Below are 24,710 nucleotides of genomic sequence, written 5' to 3'. Positions count from 1 at the left end.
AGTAACCCCTGTTTGCTTATTAACATGCAATCATGTGTAAAATGCGTGGAGTTCCCCTTTTAAAGAGTTGCCGATTAAATCTCTGTCCATTGACTTATTGCTAAATTGCTTGAGCTGTCGACGTATGACAGGAGAGGGATGAGTGTGTGACGCTGTAGGGAAGAGTATCGCACGTTTCTCATGAGCTCATCCTGTGATATGGATGAGCGCAAAGCTGTCAGGCCTGGATGTGTCAGTCACAGATGAATAATTGATGGTGAACATTTGACTACAGTCAGCAGAGAGGTGGTACCTGCCAGAACACATGACCTGCCAGGGTAGAGAACGGCCCCCAAGGGCAAGATGAGACTATCATGCAGAGTTAGGACAGATCTGACATCTAAGGGGGTTTCCATGGACCATTTATCCACGCTCTGTAGACGCGTGCTATTTCCTAATAAGTGATAGCCGGATTAAAACAGTGAAACTTGGGGATTTTTATCAAAATGAGTGCTTGTAGTGGAATCCAGAAAAAGTCCTAATACCATCAATGAAAAATATGATAATAAATGTTGTCACAACACCTTTCAATCCATGACAGAGAGATGAGGACAAGCTGAAAATAAATCTTTAATGACAAAAACAAAAACACAGATTAGATTTCTGTTTCATTTTCTTTGACCAGCTTAGACTAAAATGGAAAAAGTGGGCTGCTAAACATTAAAAACCCTAAACCCTGAAACCACAGACTGTTGCATCAATATGCTGTACCCTCAGCTGTCTTCAGGCTGAAAAAACTGCTTTAGCTTTGGCTGCTGCTGCGAGTAGACTGCGGACAAACAATATGAACTGTTGCTGCTGTTTGAGCTGCTACAGGCATCCTCTTCATCTGCTCAAAGCAGCTGAGGTAATCTTTCACAAATATTTTATCAAAATAGCAACCCAGTGTTGAATCCCATCTTAAAGGGAACATTTTTTACCCCTTTAAGACAAGTTTTTATTGGTCTCAGAGGTCCCCAAAACATGCCTGTGAAGTTTGCTGCTGAAAAACAAAAAACCTTTCCAGTATTGAATTTTTGCATGTCTAAAACCCCCTCTGCTCCAGCCCTGCTCAGAACGAGCTGTTTCTGTGTCTGTAGCTTTAAATGTTACTGAGATGGCTGACTCTGCCCCTGACTCCATCACCAGTAGGCTTGCAGCTGCCTCCACTACTGTACCTTCCTCCTGTGAACAGGTGTTTCAGCTTGAAACTTTGCAAGATGCATTTGATTCATGATGACATGGAATCTTGCCAATCTGATGGCTTTGCATGGATTGCGTTTAATGGTAACTGCAAGAGAAGAAAATGAAGGTTTTATTGAGAAAATACATTTAAGGCAGGGATGTCCAAACTTTTTCCACTGAGGGCCACATATTAAAATAAACTTAGCACAAAAAGTAATGAAACTTGTGTTTGGTAGATTATTTCTTTGTTGTTACAATGCTTCAATCATCCATTCCACCAAACACCAGACAAGAGTCTGTGGCTACTTTTACATGAGAGCTTTAATTCCCCTTTAATTCAGAATAAAGATTAAATCCTCTTTAAAAAGATTAAAAATGACCTTGTAAACACCTAATTCTGGATGAAAATGACCATTCTGAATTAAACTTAAATCCGAAGTAGGTGGCTGGTTTATTCTGATTTTAAATCTGAATTGAATAATTCCTTGATCATGTATACGTTCATTCCACTTTAAATTAATTCCGGTTGTTCTGCGCATGCTCGTTCCCTTGTCCTGTAGCGATGACGCACATATTCCGCACCGGCGGGCACATATTCCAGGATGGCCGCCTGAAGCAAGCATTGGAGTCAAGCTGAGACTATTTATTTAATAAGAGCCTTAGAAGATATGGATATAATGAAAAGAGTGGATGGACGGAATCATAAAAATGCGGACCTACTTATTATGCACTTATTATGTAGTCTTCCATGTTGTAGCTGAAAAGAAAAGAAGCAGGAAATGGAGTTTTTTTTCTTCCGTTAGATGTAAATACATCACGTCTGCCCCCTGTCCAATCAGAACCCTTCCCAACCCCCAGACCTTAAGCGGAATTGAATAAAGGCGATTAAACATGTTTTCCATGTAAACCTCAATTCGGAATGACTATTTCCATGTAAACACGAAAGAGAATATTTTAATTCCGAATTATTTAATTCTGAATAATTAATTCTGAATTAAAAAACATCATGTAACTGTAGCCAGTGGCAGTTTAAGCTGCTTGGCACTGGCAGAGAACATGTGGCAAATTTTTCATGGGCGCAACCCACATACTCAGCTCTGCTGCTCATCCCACGAATGCATGTTCCTTACAAATGTGGCACCATTTAAAAGGGAAATAAACAGGCTTTCCAGGGGTATAAGATTTATTGCCAAGAAGAATTGTTACAACAAAGAAATAATCTACCAAACAAAAATTTCCTTACTTTTTGTGCTAAGTTTATATAAGAATGATGGGGCCACTTTCATGTTCTGCGCCTTGAGGATACTAAAGTTATAAACCAGTTTAATGTACATTAAGATATTCTTAGTGATTGAGTGTGCTCAAGTGGCTAGTTAGTGGTTGACAAGGCAAGTAGCCAGTCAATTTAAGGGTTTTGTGGAGGCCAGTCAGATTTCAGCAGGATCTGGTTGACCCTAGGAACCACTGGTTATGCACCAGGAACACTATTGCATTGGCCCTGCTATTTAGTGGGGTGATCAATTAGGGCATTATAAATCAAGATAACATTGTTACTTTGGTTGCCAAAATGTTTACCATTTACAGTGTCATCTTAGTGTAGTCACCAATTAATAAAAACTTAATAAATTCTTGGTCAAAATGTTTGTTTCCAGAATTAGCATGTAGCACTGCCTTGTGCTGGAACAGTCAAGCAAAAGCTTGATGTTCTATTGTGGGCCATATTTCATTTTATATTAAAAATCTGCTGCGGGCCAATGAAAAATGGACCCCAAAGCCATAGTTTGGACACCCCTGATTTAAGGGGTTAAATTTGTTTGTTTTCTTAGCATTACTAGATAAATCTACCTCATCTGTTTTAGAAAGGAGTAGTAAGTCTTTATCTAAACAAACAACTTTTCCCAGAGGTGTCAATAGCTGTATCAATAAGGACTTGGATCATTACAGAGTATAGATTTTAGTGTCAAATAGACAGTCCCAGTCCCTAGTCCTAAGACTGCATAAACCCAGCTCAACACAGCAGCAAAGCAGCGTTGACTTGGAGGTCATGTGACCTGATACCAACACACAACATGCTGTATTTTCTCAAATAAGCGTGTCTAACGTTCCCTGGTCTGTTTCTGCTCAGCCTGCCCAGGGCTGTCGCTGCTCTATGAAATAATTACTACAAATTTGGTGCATTCGCATGATTGGGTTCATGGGATTTTCCTGTGTCTAAATGAAGGCTCTGCTCCATGTCAGGGCAGCAGCGATACAGTGCCGAGACAGAGACGCCGTATTATGAGCCCTGCAGAAAGGCGACATTCATCTCAGACAGCATGAGTTTAAAAAAATAACTGCATTTAAGATGTCTGAAATAGGTTCATGTTAGGTTGTGGGAGATTTATGTACAGTCGAATTGTGTGAGCTAAAAATAGCCAGCTCTTTGATGCAAACTTCAAACTCTCCTTTGAAATTATATTTTTGAAATATCCGCCATTATTTTTGGAATTAGGGAGAAGAGCCTGGCAGGATTGAAACCTCTCAAACCCTAATAAGTTGTTTCAAGTAAAATGATGGCATCATTAGACATGACACCCTTATATTTAGTGTTGATTTCCATCAGTTTAATGCTGTTTGGGTTGGACGCCTGCGATCTGCGCGGTATCTTTCCCATTGCGGCAGGAACAAAGAACATGACACCGGCCCTCGGTGTCCCGCCAAAGCACCCAAAAATTCCTCTAACCGTCCTCCGAAACAGTCATTAGGAGCTCATTTGTTCTCCCGCAGATCATAATCGCCACGTGCGTCGGCCACAGTGGTCTGGCGATGGTGGGGCTGTCGATGTGGTGATTCTGGAGTGGACGCCGTAGAGCCGGGGTGGTCCTGTTTGCTTGTCATTTCTCTGCAGAACCTCCCTGTTGCTTTTTTGGGTGTTGACAGGCTGATGCTCTCAGATTTGTGTTGGAATGCAGCCCGGGTTTGACACTGAAACTGTGAATTAGAGATGAAAATGAGGGAGAAGAACTCTTAAAGGCACTAGTTAGAGTAACAAGAGGTGGTAATGAATCAGTTCAACTCGGGGTGGCTTTTTGTTTGAGTTTAGTTTTGGCTTTAGAGGGCCTGGAGAAAGAGTGGAGGTTTGGAAAGATGTTGGTGTATATGTGTGTTGAGGTTTAAGCTGTTTCCACAAAAACTAGCAGGGACTTTTTGGTCCTGAGAGCTTCTTTTAAGGAAGCTAAAAGTTTCCCCCAGCCTATTGTTGTCTGCATCACTTATCTCTAAAGACCCATGAAGATTAGGCAAATTAGCCCACTGACGTGTGAAAAAGCCACAACTATTGGTTATGAAGGTTACTTTAACCCAATTACAGTGCTGTTTAAGCTGGGATATTCCCATGTCTTTGACGTTTTGCCTCCACTGTGAGCGTCACAGAGGCCTAAATGGGTTTCCTCCTCCTGGAGGTAAAGGCATAAAAGAGGCGAAAGCAGGATCAGCGCGTATTTGTTGTTGCAACTATGCTGCCTCGCTCATACATTAGGAATAGACAGACTGGGACATGTTACATCACTGTTCTATCAATATGAATGTCAGAGGCATAATGATAATGGAGCCAACTCTATGCATTTAATGTACTAAGAGTCACCTAAACGTCTGTTGGAAGACATTCTTTTCCTTTTATTTTGTTTTTCATTTTTTCAAAGAGTTTCTATATAGGTAATAAATGTCTGTGTCAGTAAATGGTTAGTTAGGGAACTATATTTCTAAGATAACCTTTTTCCCCAGTATCATTAACCAGATCAACAGTTTCCATAGTCCTTGGTGCTACCTCGTGTGCTAAATAATGTCAATATTCTCCACTTATTTGTGCTTCTTGCACTCTTTAGTGGTGTGACTGTCTGTAGATTTCCTCCGTTATCTTCATCTATGACTCCTGAATAGGGGGATCAACTTTGCCCCACTTTTTATCAGAATGCACAAAATTATCAGCATGATATTGGTGTCAGCAGATACTATCTTAAAAGGTAAATAATCAGTATTGGCAGATATGAACATTTCAGCTGATATTTACAACCAATATATCAGCTGGAAGTATCTGCCACATGTATAAATACATGTGTAGAATTTTAGGCGGAACCTGCAGACCTACATCAGCCGAAGTGTTTTTCTTTGTTCATCCTTATTCCTTTAAGTTTAAAGTGTGTGCTGAAGACAGGAGTTTTTTTTCATCTTAAAGCTTTATAGTATTTTTCAAATGCTTACATTTTAGATCTAAACTACATTATTAAATATTGTTCTTGGTATCGGCTAAACTAAATCAATAAATATAGGCATATCAGATATCGGTAAAAATCTAACATTGTGCCTTCCTGTTTCCAGGGTTTCTGCAGAGTCATAAAAAAGTATTGTAAATCGATAAAACAGTTCAGCCAAAATTAAGACTTTTTAAAAATGTTTGGAATGAAGACTATTGGGTCTCCAATTTTGAGGCTTTTTAAAATTTTTATATTCAACAAACAAAGTTGTAATTAGTTTTTCTGCTTTTTTTAATACTTAATTTTTATTGTTTTTCAGACAAAACATAATATCATAACAACACCAAAATATAATAAGACATTGCCAGACATAAAAATATCAAAAATAGAGGTTTCAATACTAGTTACATGGGAATTATAACACATTTAACTGTAAGGTAATCAGAGCTCATAGTAAAGGAGTGGTATACAAATTACAACAATATGAATGCCGAAGGCAGACCACCAGGGATGTTATTTATTCTTCCAATTATAGTTTCCATGTGGCACATCTTCATAAGTCTTTTCTCAGTCTCAGTAAGAAAGTCAACATTTCCAACTCATGAATTTCTTTAACAATATCAACCCAGTTATCTGTTGTGGGGGGATCTATCTGTAACCATTTACGGGTTATTGCCTTTTTGGCTGCTACTGTAAATATTTTCCACAAGTATCCATCAGATACTCTAATTTCTTCAGGTAGATCACCTAAATAAAGTGATGTAAAAGTCAACAGTTTTTCTGCTTTTTATCTATGTTAATTCTTAATCACGTAATGTTCTTTTGAAACTTGGCCAGATTACTAAAATTAATATAATTCAACTATAGTGAGCAATATTTTTTCAGCTGCAACAATAAAGCGATCATTGATCTATCAGTGCATCAAAATCCAAATTACAGCACGTTCCAGAAATGTAAAATAATTCAGTATATTTCCTCGCAAAAGCTAAATGTTTGCTGTTCTGCTTTGTAGTTCCAACTGAAGTGCAATGCTTGTTAACGTTACTTCAAATCTGTGGTAGAGCTACTCCAGGCCATTAAACAATAGAAATAAGACCTTCCAGTGTCAGCTATCCTGTGGTATCAAACTGAGGTCTTTTTCTTCATATTCTAATCTGAAATTGCTTCAAGAAACCTTTATTTTGATACTACAATAAGAAATGCTACTGGCATTTTCTTTTCTACGTTGTCACATTTTTATCCCTATAATTAGTACAAAGCATAAAAAATTGTGTTGCTAGTGTAACTGGCTAGACATTGTAGATATGATAAAGTCTTAAAGTTTATGAAGAGGGTCTTAATTTTTATTACATTTAATGTCAGATTTTCTGTATATACCGTGACTTCTTTATGATGGATTTTGGCCAGTGGTTCTCAGATGGGCTCGCCTCAGGACCCAACACCAACAGCTTAAATATGACCCACATTCCAATAAATCAGGCGTTATAATTTGAAAACCAATTTTGTTCTCCCATAATAATGAGACAAATAAGAGAAGATCTTGAGAAAACCCCCAGAAAGTATTAATCATCACTGACAGAGGAAATTAATAAAGATGTAAGTCTGCTTCGAGCTTCCTTCAGACACATTTTGCAACAGTTTTTTAGGCACACATTTGTGATCCAGTGGAAACGGCTTCTCAGGTCGTGACCCACCAGTTAAGAACCACTGATTTAAACCATATTTGTGCCAACTCTTTCTTCTGTTCCTGCATGCATGATGATTAATGTGCTCAGAATTCCTAGTTAACTGAAAATATGCTGTTCATTCAGCCTTCCACGGTATCTTTGTAAACTCAGTGTAAAGACATGTCAAAAATATCTTATCCTTTAGGTTGTTATTGTTTCATTTGTATGAGAAATCAACAGCACAGGGATCGATCAGTGAAACAGCTGGCCTGGCCGATCTCTCCTCCTCCTGTGCCTGTCTGCCTGCACAGATACACTCACTCACATCGAGACATACTGAGTTACATCCAAACTTTGAAATCATCTCTTGATGTTCCATCCTTGCTGTGTGATATAAATTTACACTGGTAGCTTTTTAAAAGCTTGAAAAAAGTTGTGACACTGTCCGAAATCAGATTTTTTCTGCTATTTTTGCCCTTAAATATACCTCTAAAAATGCATTCACTTTCTGGCAGATATGTTTGAAACAGTTGGTGTTTCAGCAGAGCATAACTAACATTTAAATGTGGATATCGAAGCGACCTCTTAAAACAGATAGATAAAATCTTTATTGACGTACTGGGGGGAATTAAGATATCACATCAGCTCACAGGAGAGGGCAACATAATCAGTAATCTATAACTAAAGTATTTTAAAAAAAGAACCTAAAATGCTTTTATTTTAGATGACAAAAATAGCAATATATTTTAATTATTTAGTATTATGGTTCTATTATATAAAATAATCTGCTTATGGTATTTTAAAAAGTGTAATGAAGTCTATCCAGGGCTGAGTTTAAGAGGCAGACATATCCACCTGTAGATACTTTGCCTCATTTGTTTCCCACTGAAGCAGATTTTTATAAATATTTTTAGAAAAAATGTGTCTCTTATTATAGTTTATTTTTGATCTTGTATTATGCTTTTTGTGTGTTGCTGCTTTTTGTCTGAAACTCTTTAAACTGCTGCTGCCTGTCTTGGCAAGGACGCTGTTAAAAAATACTTTTTTTAATCTCACAAAGACTTTCCTGAATAAATGCAGCTTTGAAAAAATCAGTGCAATTTTTTAAACTATAAGAAGAGGTCTGAGCCTTAGAAATTAGAATGCCAACAGGTTTCAGTCTGCTGTGGGCAAGAAAGACAGTGTCTGCATTTCTTTTCGTTACATTTTTAAATTTTATATTAGATTTAATATACATATAATTTTATCTGTATAGATAAATGCACTGTTTGCTACTGTGTCAGTAAGAAATGTCTGCAATCATGCAACACATGCAGATGGTCCGACAACTCCTAGCCTGGCTTGTCTGCCGATGCTCATAGTCCTCCACTGATGAGAAATTTTCAGCATCGCAAGTCCAAAACCAAGAATTCCTGCAGTTCAGGAGCACTTCCACCAAAGTAAGAAGGGCAAAATAAAGTCACAGTGTACTAATTCAGAGTTTTGTTCCCATGAAAGATACAAAGCTCCACAGAAAGGCCATCGTCCCAGGGGAGAGTTATTGCCGTCAAATGGCAGCTCAAGTATGGATCGTTTACCTCTGTATGCAATGATAAGGCCCTGATTTGCTCCCGGTTTCTCTGTTCTAACTCTATTTTTGTTTATATAAGAATCTCCAGTCCTCTGTAACATTTCTATCCTGTGTGAGCTGTAATTGAATTCACTGTATGCCAACAAAGAATCTCGAACATGTGTGTTTTAGGTTCAAACTTTGTGACGCGTAAGATCAGCCGGTCTGTGGCAAAGATTCACCTCGGCCAACTGCAGAGCTTCAGCCTGGGCAACCTGGACTCCAAGAGGGACTGGGGCCACGCCAAGGACTATGTGGAGGTAAAAATCACACAACCATAACCGCACACAAACCCGGAGAAATACGCACAATCTGTGAGTGCACGGCTCCAGAGTTGAAGAGGGTTCAGATGTGCGCACAGCTTTAACGGGGCATGTTTTCCCAGATCATTTGAGGCCGCAATATGCGATCTGCATGAAGCCTCGTATGATTCTCTGCCAAAAGAGAAACAGAGATAGAGAAGGGGAGAGGGGGCGGGAGGGGAGGGAGAGGGCCGCATGCTGTGAGGCCACAGACTGCACTCTGGTTTCCCACAACTCACCCATGTCCCAGATCCCTTCAGGCCCCCATCGCCATTCCCTGAACGCCCGCAGAAGAAAGGGAGAGATATTAAGGGAACACTGCGTCCTGGGGACGATGACAGAAATATGGTGTTTGTGTTAACGTAATGGTGCCAGCAGCAAGCAGAGAAAGGAGCGGCGAGATGAAACGAACAGTGGGGTCGCAGCGTCCAGGAGCAGACTGTGTTTTTACCCCGCTCATATGTGTGACCTACAGCACGTTCCCCTGTATGTATGATAGGTGAAGGCTGGAACACGTGTGACTAGCTGTGGAGATGAAAGACTCGACGGGTTGCCATGTCTGACAGCAGACCCCTCGCTGCGGCCCGTGTTGATATTAGGAGGTGATGGTGGCGGGGGCGCTCTTTGAGAAGGGAGTGGAGGTGACGAGGTTATGAAGGGGAGCCTGAGTTTCACTGCAGAGCTCAGTGTGGGGTCGCTGCGTCAGAGCGGGCGGTGGTGGAACAGCGAGGCACGCTGTGATGGCGTCAGGGAAGCATCAGCCACTGCCTGATATGGGAAAAAGTTTTGATCACTCATAACCGCGCTGAATAAGTTTTGCCTCTTGTGGCAGGAAGTCTGACTTAATCGGTAAAATGGAAAAGTACGCAGCTTTTTGAGAGAGAATATGCTGATGGGAAGGTATCAGTCTGTCTTACAAAAAGTTAAAATTCGAGGAAATATAAAAATACTAATCATCAACGCCGTACATAAAGGGGGATACAAGGAAAGCTTCCAGGGGGTCAGCCACATGGAGGGGGCATGAACCTTAGCAAAATAAGTCCATCCTAAATTTAAGAAATGATTACCATATATTATTTTCAACACAAGCACTCAACATCTTGACCACCTCTTCTTTAAATTGCATGAGCTTCTTTGATAATGTTAACCTCACACAGACTGATGTTGACTTTGTATAGCCATGCCAGGGCATGAAGAAGAAAGGAGATGCATATGGCCACCACAGAAACCTGTTGACTGACATTTTTCTACTTCAGCTTCAAGGCTGAGCTGAACCTAGGAGAAAGCTAGCCAGGAGGCTAACACCAAGTTATTGGTTCATGCATTGATATTATAAAACCACCATCTAAGGAGGGCTTATAATTGGGTCTGTGAGAGGGCCAGAAATTTCTGTAGGCAGGCCTGTTTATCATTATTAATGTGAGGTGATTAACTTTTATCAGGGATCCTGTGGATCCATGAAAAGGCCTAAATAGCGTTAAAATGGTTATGTGTAATTTAAGTCCATAAAAAGTCTTTAAAAGTCAAATTTGATCAATCACAGTCACATCTTAAATTTTAGAGGGCACATTGAGTAAGCCCTGTCTTTGTCCAGTTGTCATTTTCCAGCTGTTATACAATATTAATCATTTTTTTTGTATATAGCGCTTGTACAAAAAGACATCTAAAGCCGCCCACCCTCATTTTAACAGGCCTTCCTTGAAAAAAAAAAACACTTTTCCGGTTTGATGATTTCTGCTCAGCAAAAATGCATGTTGGCAAAAATGTATGATACATTTTACCATATAGTGGTATAACAGAACAGAGGCACTAGATATACCAGAAATGATCAAATGAGGACATTTATAATGAAAAATCTCTTTGCCTTGTATCATTACACATTTCAGAAACTGTACATTAAATCAGAAAATTCAGCCCTGGTCTGCTGTATTAAGAAATCTCACACAGTGTTCATTTTTGACCGTTTGCTGCACAATAGTAGGTTTTAATTTTTCCCAGTTTAGGTCTTACAAAGGTCTTAAATAGTCTTAAATTTGAATTATAAATGCGTGTAGTGTATGTCATGTTAATAAAGTCAGGAAAAACTGCAAACAGACGATGAAGAAACTTGAAGAACCTGGCAAGTGAAATGACACTGATTGGAGTCTAATACATGAACTGCTGGATTACAGGCTTTCTGCATGTGACGTCACACTGTCTGTCCCCCCTCAGCTTGCCCCCACCTGGATGGTAAAAGGAACATGAGACTCACTGGATGCCAATGTTAGATAAATACTCATGTCCACAAACTCTCTTTGGTAATCTGTGTAGTGCACATTTTGCTCACAGAAAGTTAAGAAAACTTTTAACATTGTTCTTAGGTGCATGCATATCTTTATAAAATGAGCTAAAATAACACATTATTGTCCAAATGTTCGTCAATAGGGCTGATAATTGCAGATGCTAATGCCATAAACCTATGCTTTAGTACATCCCTATCACTTCTTGGTTGTTAAAACAGTTGGCTCCAAAGTGGCAATGTTTAATCTGGGCACTTTTCACTTAAAGTAACATAACTAGGTCAAACTTGAAATATTTAAAATGTTTTTTTTTTTTTTGCTTTTTCTAGAAATTCTGACAGTTCAAGATTGAAAGTAAGAATTTTTTCGCCCTTGTCTTTATATGACAGCGAAAGCAGGCTGTTTCTGATTGCAGGTATAATTGTGATTGTTGTGGTTAGTTCAGCGAGTTTCTTCCTCCTGCTGTGTTTGTCTCGATGTCTAACTGACCAGTCATGTATTTATGTATTACATGGCGAGCCTGTGTATCTGGATCCGTGTCTGTTTGTGCACTGGCCTGTCCAGTGTGCCCTGGCTTGAGACGCTCCAGGTTTCCTGTGGGAACCGCCGACATTCCAGCTCTGGTGAATCAGGCACCTCCTCGCCGTGTGTCTCCAGTTTCGGAAAGGCAGATTTCGGGGAAGCCAAAGAGAAGCTGGAGGTGCTGAGGGGAACTGATGAAGAGGAGGGGGAGGAGGGGTGGAGGCAGAAGATGAAGGCAGGAGGGAAACAGACGCGTGTTTGTTGAACGTTTGTACATTATGCATAAATGAACCATCTCCTGCTGAAAGTTCGTCCCGCCCTGCACACCATCAAAGGCCGCGACTGTCACCACGACCCCCCCTTCTGTCTCACCCGGCCAGCGTCAGCGCCCTGTTACCATGGCGAAGCCAAACAACTGGCAACCTGTAAACAGAACCATGTGTGTCTGCTTTAGGCTGACAACTGCTTTTCCTCCCTCTCTGTCTCCCTCTCCTCACCCCACCCAGGACAGGGAAATTGCTGGTAATTGGCTGTGGATGGATTGCGGGTGGCAGGAGGGGCGTGCTGTGTGTCTACTCTAACGACGTCTGAAGGCGTGCGGCTGGCTGGGCATCGTCTCAGACGGGTATCGGGTGTCTGTAGCAGGCAGGCAGACCCGAGGCTGCCCGGTTACTCTCAATGGAGTCCTTTATGATGATTATGGTGTTATGGAAGAGCTGGATAATTTAGTATAAAATCAGATAAAGTCATTTAAATCCTCCTGATCGCATTTTCCTGTAAAAGGTTAAGCTTTGGATGATTTTTAGTAACTGTAAAACTTAATTTAATTGCCTGGGCTTTATTTCCTTCACTCTATTACTCTGCTTTTATTTGACACAGTACACAGTGTAAGAAAAAGAAAATTGAACTGTTTAGAAAATTAAGACATATTGAAGTATGAAAAAAGAAATTTAAATCAAAAATTAATTATTTGATCCCTCTTTTAGGGTTATCATTAAACCAGACTTAAACTTTAAATTGAATTTAAAATTTATAAGTGAAAGTCAAATGATATTAATATATTGGTTAGATATCATGGCAACAAAAACAGAGTCCCTAACACCCAATACTGGATAAGATATCAGGGATGTGCATTTTAGTTTAAATTAATCTTAGAAGCAACTGGAAATTATCTGAATAAGAAGTAAAGATTGTTTGAGACGGCCCTAAACTTGCAAAGCCAGTGGACTAGCCAGACTCCACGTCCGGCATCACCAGTATCCATCCTGGAAAGCTTCAAGCTGATTCATTGTTCCGGTTCAGAGAATGACCAGGCTAATCAATCAATGACCTTGAAGGAGGAAGAGGAGGTAGTTGTGGGTGTGGTTTCGTTATACTGCAAGCTGGTAAACAATGTTGGCCATGGTGGATGGCCATTGGGGCAGCTACAGCTGCAGGTTTTATCAGAAATGGGCACTTTTAATAAAGAAATGTGCCCATTTCTGCCTGCCAAGCTCTTTTTGTGGCAGTAACTCTAGAAGGTTGTGTATTCCTACTTTAGGATGTTTTGTAGTTTGATGAATGAGACAGACAGAGTGTTTGTCCAGCCAGTCATTTCAAACACCGTTTATGGAGTGTTGCCCACATGGATGTGAATTATAACCCTTTGCAATGCATATGTACAGCAATCTATGTGGCATGTCAGGTTAAGACAGACAGGAGTGTACATCTGAGTTTGCTAGCTTGATGCTAACACAGAATAAAAATAGTCATTAATGGGCAAACAGATTTAGCATTGCTTCACTAACGATGGAATAAAATAGACTGTTCCTAGTTTTAGTTCTTCACCAGTCATTAACGCTCTCTTCTTCTTTTGTTATATAATAGCAGTTGGCAGACTTCTTGGCTACAGCTCCTGTCCGGTGGTCTAATAAATTTGCTAAGCACTGTATATCCAACGTAGTACGTTTTTTTTGCATTCTAAAACACTGTGTGATAAAAATGTCCTCAGAATCAGCTGTTTTTTATTGCTGTGCTTTTAGTACTTGTAGATAAAAATGGATCAATTTTAACTTCAAGAACACTGCTGCACCCATCAGTGTAACTTTTGCCTCAGTGACCAATCACAATTAAGAAGGGCAGGGATTTACTAAACTTTACATGCTTACTATACTAATGTAGCTTTGTCAGTGATAACTGCAGAAGAGAGTCTAATCTGACTTCTCCTTCAGAGGGGAACGTTGTAAAGTCTACAACTGCTGTTAATTAAGTTTTCAATAATATTGATTATAAGGGGAAGTGTATTTTGTACCAGCAGATGACATTTTTGAATTATTTCTCAACTTTTTTTTCATCCTAAAACTATTCATATACTGTCCAGGAATAAACGCCTCAGGCCTCTTACTGCCTTTATTTGTCAAACCAAAAGGACAGCAGGCTAGTCAAAGGATTGGGACTTAAATTGGGATGGGTTTTATTTAAAGTTTTACGGTATGTGACAGTGTTAAAAATGTTTGGCCACACTGTTCTTGGCATGTGGTTTTCTTGGAATTGGCGATAAAGAACAAAGATCTTAATTTAAGCACACCAAAGAGACACATAAGCCCCACAGCGATCTTTCACTGAAGCCTCTATCAGAGCAGATAAAGACGTAGGAGTCATCTATCTCTACCAAGAACTATCCTCCTCCTCTCTACTCCCTCCATGTCCCTCCACCCCGAGCTGGCTCACAGCTGTTTGAAACCCGGCTCTACCTCCCTGCACCTCCTCCCCTTTTGGCTGCAGAGAACCATTTCCTGTGCAGAGAAGAGTGCTGGCTGGCTGGGAGGGAGCAGGAGCAGAAGGTGGTTTTGGCCTTTTCTCTCCCCTCAGGCTCCATCCTGCTTCACTTTCTCTCTGTCTTTTCTGTCTGTTTCCTCTCCACCTTTTCTTTTTATGCCTCACATCCCTCCTGCCTCTTAACCTTTTACGCTGTCGGCCTTTTGTGCTCCTAAAAAGCTGCGTCACTACACCGGTGCCCCACCAAAGTGACGCTCCCTCTTGTCCAGCTCTTTTTTTGTGAGCTGTTACCACCCAGTTCCAAGTTATTTCCCTCTGACAGTTAATAAGCGGCTCATATTTTTCCCCAGAATGGAGCTGGCGTTGCCGTTCCTGCAGAAACTGTTGCCAGATGAGACGGCGCTGACCTGCTGACACACAGTCGACAACCTCTCCTCCCCGTCTTGTCTTGTTCACATATTTATTTTTAAATATAATTACCTGTGAAGCTCAAGGTATTTCTAAGCAGCGCTTAGATGTGTGGGGTACCCCTGTGTAGCAGTAGCTGTCTGATTCCTGGCATTGTGGCGAGTGAGGCGGCGAGGTGACAGGACAGCCCTGATGGTGTCATTTTTCACCTCTTTTATTTTTCTTATCCTCTTTTTTTGTACCACTGCAGCTGCTTCTCTGTGCAGTAATGGTTACAGATGAGGCTAATTAGCCAATCAGTGCAGATCAGGGCCAATCACAGATGATTGATGAGAGCGCAGGGCCATTCATCACATGTTTTTGGCCTGGGAGGTGACAGCGAGGGCAGGCTGGAGGAGTGGGGTACAGTAGAGAGACAAGTTATGACTATATTTGAACTTTTACTGTGGAGTCTTCCAGACCAACTCAGCACAGGAGAGAGGCTCATTCTGCCTGTAAAGATCAGATATCCATCTTTTTGACAGAGATGGAGAATCTGAGTGGACAGTGACGGCTTTAAGGTGAGACTATGTCTGAAAAAGTCTGAATTTATCACTGTGAAGAAGAAAACAATCTTTTGTTCAAACATGCAATGCTTTTTCATCATGTATTAGGTGTATCAGTAAATTGTAATTCGATCCAATTTCATTTCTTGTGGTCACTTGTGGATTAACAATCAGTTTTAGATTTAAACCAACTTATTAAAGTTATAAGTTACAACAGAAACCAGATATTTTCCAAAGAAGTAATAGTTTGTGGATCTACTTGTTTGCTTTTTACCGAGATGCTGCAAAATATAATTTGATATATGAAAGCACAGTAAGTGCATTTTATGAGCTGTTTGGAATTTTGTAAATACATAGAGACAAACCTTAAACATATATAACATTTATTTTAATGTAAGAAACCATTAGCCAAGTCTGAGGCCATGGTTCCCTGGTGGATTGTTCCCTCCAGATGCGGAGTGAGTGATGCAAGTTGCTGAAATTAGTTAGCATCAAAAGAAGCCAGTTGAGGTGGGTCAGGTATCTGATCAGGATGCCTCCTGGGAGCCTCCCTTTGGAGGTCTTGCAGGCATGTCCAGTTGATAGGAGATATCTGGGAAGACCCAGAATGCGCTTGAGGGATTATGTATCCTGTCTGGTCTAGGAACGCCTTGCGATCCACCAGAAGGAGTCTGGGTTGACTTGCCTGGTCATCTGCTACCACTGCAACCTGGTCCCAGATAAGCAGGAGAACCTGGATGGCTCGATGGATGGATGCATGATGAATGGATGGATGGATAGCCAAAAAATGTGTGATCCATTTAGCAGGCTTTTGCCTTGCATGGGGCAAAACCATAGACTGTAGAAAGAATTGGACAAACCCTGTGTGACATCAGCTGTCTGCTTACAATAGGTGGACTCAAACAGCTCTTTAAGCCAATCTGCGGCGGCTTCCATATGGAAATCACGGTCTCAACCCAACTTTGGATCAACCTAACAGCCCGCCTACTAAGCTCAACTTCCTGTCAGCTATAGCTAGCATTCTGGTTGATAGAAATGTAGCTTCTGCCTGTCGAGCTATCTGTCAATCAAATGAGATGCGCCAATCATTTGCAGTTAGGTTTTTCCTTAATATAATTGAAACTATTGTGGTTGAAAAAATTCAATTCATGTGAGAGCACATGAAGACATTAGCTAATGAGACACGTTTGGTTTTTTGAACCAGGCTGTAAACCGGTTTATTTCTTGTGTAAAAACCGGCTGTTTAACATGTGTTCAGATGAGACTTCCGGTGTTCCTGCAGCCAGCCTCAAGTGGACACTAGCTGTATTCCATTTTTGCAGGATGGAGGTTGGAGCTTGGCGAAACATAAATTTTTAGTCACTAACGAGAGAGGGGAAACAGATTACTGAGTGAGCAGACAAATAAAGAAGTACAGCAACAACTCATTTCTAGTTTAAATTTTTCTAGATTGGTCTTGATGATGCTTCACAGTCACAGGGTATATTTGCAAAGAGATGTTACCTAATGACAGCATGAGGGTGTGCAAACTCCAGTGGCATAAAGACATAGTACCCAAGTTTAGTGACCAAGCCGGGGAACTGCCTTTCATGTTTTCATAAAGTATTCAACAGGACTTAAACTTATTAAATAAGCCTTGCAGTATGACTTAAGATGGGCATTTTTAAGGTTTTATAAATCTTAGAGTTTTGAAATGACAGACAAAAAAAACATGAAAAATTGTGTTAAAAATATTAAAATGATATTTAAAGATGAGACTTCCAAAAAAAAAAAAAAAAGAAATTGTGAGAGATGGAGCTGATAAAAATTTACTAGAAAGGGAGAAATAATGTTTTTTTTTTCAATCTTTTTTGAATGTTTTGTATAACTTTGGATGTAGAAACAGGCAATGCAGGTCTGACATGAATGTTTTTTTTCTCACACCTCTAGCATGAATACTGTCTGAAAGAGCACCATTTATAATAGCTATGCTTTCAAACTTTATAATGCAGGCAGATGAAGCTGAACTGAAGCCAGACTCAGATGCATTTAAACAAAAGTAGTTTTAATTACAAAAGTCTTTTGGATTTATTTTTGACGATATCAATTAACAAATAGATAAAATTGTTTCATTGACAAAACCTCAAGAAAATTGGTCGTCATGTTTTTCTTTGCGATAGACATTGGTACTATATTTAATAAATGCAAATCCAACCAAACACACAGCGATCAAAGTCCAGGGCTCCAGGGGGAAATTGTTTATTCCAGTCCCAACTAGAGCTTCATAGATTACTATAGTCATTATCGATTAAGCTGTCATTATCTTCTTAATATTACTCTTGTGTGAGTTTATAAAATGTCAGTAAACTGCCCCTCCACCCTCCAAAAGCAGAGTCTCAGCATTCAATGTGGCATTTTAGATTTATATTCCACGTATGTCTTGTGTCATAGAGGGCGCTGTCCTCTTGCTGTACTATATTAGTCCTGTATGGTATAGATAACTCTGAATGTAAACGTATGCGTGTTAAATGCATGCTTGGATCTTTACAGCAGTGATTCAGGAGCTCATAAATATCTCTGTCTGCTCTCTAAGGTTTTTATAAACACAGCTGGAGATGTAAAGAGCTAAAATTAGAGCTTATAATGGAGAGAGGAGGGCATTAGGTTTCATCACCATGGACCTCCCGACGACTACACACCCACGTTGATGTGACCATGACGTCAGTTTGTGAGATTTTAGCGAGTGTGGCGTGTGTGTGGACACTCTGTGGGGGGGTTGGAGCGACTGTAGATCATTTAGTGAGAAAGAAGCTGCTGTCGTTGACCGTCATCACATGGGCAGGAAGAGTTAAAGGCAGCAGCTGGAACTGTGGTGTTTGGAGGTTTTAGGGGGCATTATAGCAGGTGAAACTCGACCCACGGCTTCAGCAGCAGCTCAGCAGAGTGGGGTTTGAGTGGGGTTTAGCTCCCTGCTGGTTTTGGTAAAAAAAGAAAAACCTCTCTAATCACAACTTTATGACTGTCCTGTTAAAGAGTTTCTTGGGTAAACTCTATTTGAGGTGCTCTTGAATGTTGAAATGCGGGAAAATGAGGCTGAGGTTTGGTGTTGAAATGAAGCTAGGCACTCAGGTAGACAGAAGATAGTTTCACTTGGATCAACATAAAGAAAGGGGCAGGAGAGGTGAGCTCTGAAGATAAGGAAGATGAATTGGGTGAGAAGCTTAAAATAGATCTCCAGGGAGGCAGTCTTGCTCCATCATCCGAATCCATATCAATCATCAGACACGGGGTGAGTATTTACTGTGGCATCAGACCAGAGAACAGACAGAGAGGGTCAGAGGGAGTCACAGTGATACGGATCATTTTAACAGTGAAGATAATTTACAGCTGAGAGAAGAAAAATGATTAAAATGATTATATAAGCGACCCCCCCTTACTGTTGTAACAATAGAACAAATAACAGACATCTCTGTGACTTTTATTGTGAAAGGACCTGGAGGTATTCAGTGTTCCTTCATGGTTGTGAGACTGCAGAAAGCAGGAGCTTTTCCAGTCTAACAAACAGAAACCTGACCCAGTGGTGTCCTCATGTTTGGGGTGAGATTCAGGGGCTTTCAGGGGACGTCGTTCTCCTTTTCTTGTCTGCTCCTGTTCTGCTCATTTCTTCTTCACCCGTCTTTTTAAAGTCATAGTCAGCGTTTGGCAGCGCGGCTCCGTGTGATTGGCTGAAAGACCTGGATTGAAGATGTAACTGGCTGTAGTACAGCAGCTGAGTGGGATGACAGAAGGGTTATTGGAGCCTGGAGACCACTTCGTATTAAACTGGGAATTTTCTTGAATCAGGATTTATACTGAAGTTGTACTAACCGTCAATAGAAAAGATTTGCAACTACCAAATTAGGTGCATGAACTTTTGATTGCTCTAGGATGCACGATGCATTTTGAAGGTATTATTTTTGTTGGAGCCATGTCATCTTTTTTCTGTTTCTTTTGTTCACTGTATTTTAATCAGTACCCTGATTGTTGTATCACCCAGGAGTGTGGGTGATTCATACTTGAACAATAATGTTGAAGGACACCAGCATGTTTTTAGTGTTGGTTTAATAATTACTGGTTTCATCTTATAACTGTCGAGCATTTTCTTTTTTTCATTTGTATTTTTTTTATTTTGACAGTTTCATTCACTCATTCATATCACTGATTTTGGTCTTTATTTTTGCCCCTTTTTTAACTATTTGGTTTCTTCTTTGTTCTAAAGATCACCACCTGAAAACTCCTTCCTCTCATGTACAACCCCAAATCCAAAAAAGTTGGGGCGCTGTTAAAAATAGAAACAGAATGCAATGATTTGCCGTTCTCATAAACCCATATTTTTTTACAAGAGAACATAAACAACATATTGGATGTTGAAGCTGAGATTTTTTACCATTTTATGAAAAATATTAGCTCATTAAGGATTTAATGGCAGCAGCACATCCCAAAAAAGTAGGGACAGGGTCATGGTTACCATTGTGTAAAACCCCCTCTTTTAACAAAAGCCTGTAAATGTCTGGGAAGTGAGGAGACCAGTTGATGGAGTTTTGGGAGAGGTTTGCTGTCCCAGTCTTGTCTGATGTAAGATTCTCATATTGGGGAAAGGTCTGGACTGCAGGCAGGTCACCTCAGCACCTGGACTCTGCTACTGTGAAGCCATGCTGTTGTGATAAATGTGGCTTGGCATTGTCTCGGTGAAATATACAAGTCGTTAAACTTCTGTTTACGTTTCAGCATTGATAGTTCCTTTTCAGATGTGTAAGCTGCCCACGCCATAGGCACTAATGAAACCCCATACCATCAGAGATGCAGGCTTTAGAACTGTGCGCTAAAAACAAGCTGGATGATCTGTCTTCTCTTAAGTCCACAGGACACGGCATCCATGGTGTTCAAAAGGAATTTCACATTTTGACTCATCTGACCACAGAACAGTTTTCCATTTTGCCTCAGTCCGTTTTAAATGAGCTTTGGTCCAGAGAAGATGGTGGCAATGTTCTATATTGTTGGCCTGATTCGTGATACATACTGAAATGTAGGAGTGTAATATTTGTATTTTGATGAGAAAAAAATGAGAAAAAATGCTCTACTCTAAACAGACTTCGCTACAAATTCGATGCCCACTTTATTAATATCATAATATCATTTAGTGAAGTGGGCATCGACTTCGCTACAAATTCGATGCCCACTTCACTAAATGATATTATGATATTAATAAAACGAACAAGAAGAGGTTTACTACAGACTAAGAGAAAAGAAGACAGCAATAAAAAGATTTAGATTTTAGACAAAATCTCCACATTTACACCTCTAGACAGTCACACTGATAGCACAGCGGTATCATCAAACAGGTAGATCTGATTTGATCAAATCAGCTAAATGGACTTTTCTGAGCTCTAGAAGTTGTTCTATGTCTTTGTCAGGTTTTTTTCTTCTCCTGGTATTCTCTGATGAAGTCCCTTTGTCTCTTATTTGTTGTGTCCTTTGTCTCACTAAAGCCAAACTTATTGTTGGCTTTCTAATCATCTGGGCTTTCCATCCCTCAAAAATGAAGAGAGCAGCACTCATTATTTAGAAATACGCGATGAAGTTGATTAAACGGGACAGAAATAATGACTGTATTTTCCTGTTTCAAGGCCGTTTCACTCAATAAAACGCTGGAAGTTAAGAACCCACGAAATCACTGCGACCAAAATCATCCCAACTCCTTCAGTTAAAAGAAAACTTTTGGAAGTTTTATGCAAATTTCTGTCATGTTGAATCAGATTTTATTGCAGCATTGATTGTGAGTGCAAATCACATCTGAATAATTGGACAGAAAATGTTCGTCATAAATTCATAGCAGGTTTGCCAGCGAGTTTTCTCTGCCTGAATGAGTCAAAAATCAGCTCTTGTCTTTGCTTTTTAGTACAAACTAGAAGGATTCTGTCCAGCTGGACGCCTCTGACCGCTCTGGTATGAGGACTGTCTTTCAGCGGCTCTTCTTTCTGAAGAGAAGGGAAAGTTGAAAGTCCTTCGTGTTGGAAAGAACTTTCTGGACACATTAGAGCCTTTACTCTGCAGTGTGAGTTTTTCCCTGTTATTCTAATGACCTGGATATGGGGGAGATGTTTTTAAGAGTGAAAACAAATGAAATAATCCTTCTTCTGAGTGGTTCTAGAAGCCCAGATTATCCAGAGTTTGTATCAGGAGTTTCTGACTGTGAATGTGTGTGTTTAGGAGTGTGTGCGGCAGCAGCTGGCCGTCCCGCTCAGACTGACAGGCCCAAGCTCTCCCCTGCTGGGTTGAGGATGAAAGCAGATGCTTTCCTTCTTCTTTGCTGCCGATCTGTTTTTCTCTCTTTTCTCCTCTCCGCCTCGTGTAACCAGAGTCCTCAGTGTTCACATGAAGCCTACAGGATAGTTTGCACCCTGGAGACGTGTAGAAACACATCGGAACATGGTCGGTTAGCCGGGTCAGCAGGGAGAAGGAGCCCATACACATATATGAAGAATTATGCATTTTGTTTAAAGAGGAAACCCTGTCAGTGCAGTGTTCTTCTAAATTTTTTCAGTAAGTTGTTTGCTAGGGGGAAGATTGCTATCCCCCCAAATCAATCCACATTTCCCTGACAAACCACAACAATATAAAGACAAAAACCATTCTGTGACTTAACAATAACAAAAGGAGACAGAAGATATCCAATAATATGCATGTTATTTGACTCTAAATGTAAAAAATTGACTCTTTTGTTCAGATCGACCCTGTTTCCTTTCATAGTGACTTTATAAGACTTGTCATGCTTCTGTTTCCCATCTATTTATTTTTATTTCAATAAGAAAGAAAATATCAAGGAATTGCAGCGGCAAAGATGATTGGAAGTTTGGGTGCCAGCTTGCAGGATATACACTTATTTTCTTTTTTTCTTTAAATATTGGTTAAATATGACATCTTACCCACTTCTTTGGGTCTATAATGAAATAAACTTTTTTAAGTGAAAATTTCTTGTCATAAATATGCACTGACTTAAACCCACAGTATATCTTAACGCTTGTCTAGTCATTCTTCAAAGAACGAAACTAAAGTCTCTCTTGAAGTCTAGCCTCTGTCGTCCTGCCGTGTTTGACAGGTTCAGTTGGTGACAGGTTTGTGTTCCGAGTTAAAACCCCCCACACACAGACTCACAGCAGGAGAGTCAAACCTCCCACCTGGACATAGGGAGTGGGGCAAGGAAATGGATGGGTTGATGGCTGTAGAGGGGGGTGGGTGGGTAGTGAGGAGGTACGGCATCCTGCTGGGGGGTTTAACAGGTCGGGGCAGAAGGTGGGGGTGTCAGCTGGGGGTGGTATAAGGAGGTGTGAAGAGTGGAGGCCATGGACCTTCACAAATTCTTTTTAAATCATGAAAATTTTAACAACAAAATTACCAGATGATACAGCGGATTATCCGTTTAATTACATGAATTATTCTGTCTTTTCTGCTGTTTCATGCCTACTTTACCTGATTGCACCTAAAGCAGAGGTATCTGAACTCACACAGCTCCTTCTGGAGAGAGACAGACGGTTATGTTTTTCTCACATCTGCTTTGGTCCTTGGTCCAGTGTTAATTTTGTCAACTAAAACTATGACTGATACAATTCGTCCACAGCCTTTTTTTCATGAGAAGAACTCGCCAAAAACAGATTTTTGATGACTAAAACTGACTTATAGTAAGTTTATTTTTCTTCAAGATGATTTAAAGTAGACTAAAATGTAGTATAGTTTTCGTCAGACACTCAAAATCCATGTTGTTTCTCCTCTGTAGGTAAATCTGTCAAAATACAATGCACCTCTCAATTGTAGAAAGCAGGGACCCCAAGTCTAGCATGGTGCATAGAGAACACTACCATGATTTGGCACCAGATTTAGGTAAGATAATAAATACCTGGACTAAAAGAAAAGACTAAAATGTGAGACTTTTTATGGACTAAAACGAGACTAAATGTTTTGGAGTTTTTGTTGACTATAAAGGGTAGAAATGACTAAAATGTGACTAAAACTAAAATGCGTTTAATCTAAAGACTCAGACTAAGACAAAAATTTGAAATAGCTGTCAAAATTAACACTGCATGCGACCAGACTTTGAATGTGAAATCACTCAAGTTCATCTCTAAATAAAAAGATGACCCTGCAGATGATGACCCAGAGATTTCTACATACAATTCTAATAAAAAGGTGAGTAATAAAGGAGCTTTGATATGTCAAGAATGCATCCGTCTTTATGCAGCTTTGCATAGGTCATTGACACTTAACCCTCTGACACTGACCTCATATAGGACAAAAGAAGTTATTAAAAGTTAAATAACTTTGAGTTTCCGCTCTCATTATAGAGCTTTTGCCTTGAGATTGATCTTAAGGCAAAAGATGCTGAAGATGCTGAAAATATCTAAACACTAGCTAAGATTATTTTATCTTAAACCTTTTTAAAGATGATTTATTCTGCTGAACAGGCAGCACACAATAATGTCATTTTATGAGCTTAAATTCTGGCAGAGTTTTGTGCGTAACAGATCACGGAAAACATGTTTCAACACCTAACCTTTTGTTAGGTGTGCTCCTTTTTTCCATGGAGGAATAAAGAGACAGGAGAGAAAGGAGGGGACGACATGTAGCAATCAGCCTAAGGGTTGGGAATTAAACCTGCGACCAGGACTGCCAGGGTGTCTACCCCACCAACTGAGCTTATCTGATTTGAGCTTTTTCCCAATCTGAACCTCTAACCCCTTAAAATCTGCTTTAGAAGTATTGATTCTATGCTTTGTTCTGGACTGTAGTATTGTGACATGCAGAGCTGTTTCTATTAAACTGAGGAGTGGTTGACTCCCTTCATATTTTAATTTTAGGCTTCAGTGATTGATGTCTATTTAATCTGATGAAACGCTGAAGACAACTATGAAACTGTATGCAAGATTTCTATGGTGATTTAAATTTCCATTATTTACTTCACTGTGACAGATGACACCACAGATGACCCTAGAAGAAGAAAACCTACCAAGAGAGAAATAAGTAGCAGAAGCACAACATGAAAGCAATATGGAAAAATGTTTCACACAAACACATGCAAACAATCCAATATGCACCAAGGGAGCTATTTATTCTTATGGTGCGTGTAATATCAGTGTCAGTGCATGTGCACAGTCACATAGTATGTGTTCAGAG

At 40.0% G+C, this 24,710-nt stretch overlaps 1 protein-coding gene across 1 annotated transcript in view; it reads left to right on the top strand.

Annotated features, from left to right (window-relative positions):
* The window catches only part of gmds (GDP-mannose 4,6-dehydratase), a 263,448-nt gene that overhangs the window by 94,567 nt on the left and 144,171 nt on the right, over positions 1 to 24,710 (top strand). Inside the window, exon 7 of the mRNA XM_041791584.1 lies at positions 8,844 to 8,971. Coding sequence (XP_041647518.1) covers positions 8,844 to 8,971 — 128 coding nt within the window. The remainder of the gene's footprint in view (positions 1 to 8,843; positions 8,972 to 24,710) is intronic.

This window comes from Cheilinus undulatus, linkage group 7, assembly GCF_018320785.1.
Source record: "Cheilinus undulatus linkage group 7, ASM1832078v1, whole genome shotgun sequence".
Taxonomy (NCBI): domain Eukaryota; kingdom Metazoa; phylum Chordata; class Actinopteri; order Labriformes; family Labridae; genus Cheilinus; species Cheilinus undulatus.
The sequence above is the reverse complement of the archived record's forward strand: the minus strand, read 5'-3'. Positions and strand labels throughout refer to the sequence as shown.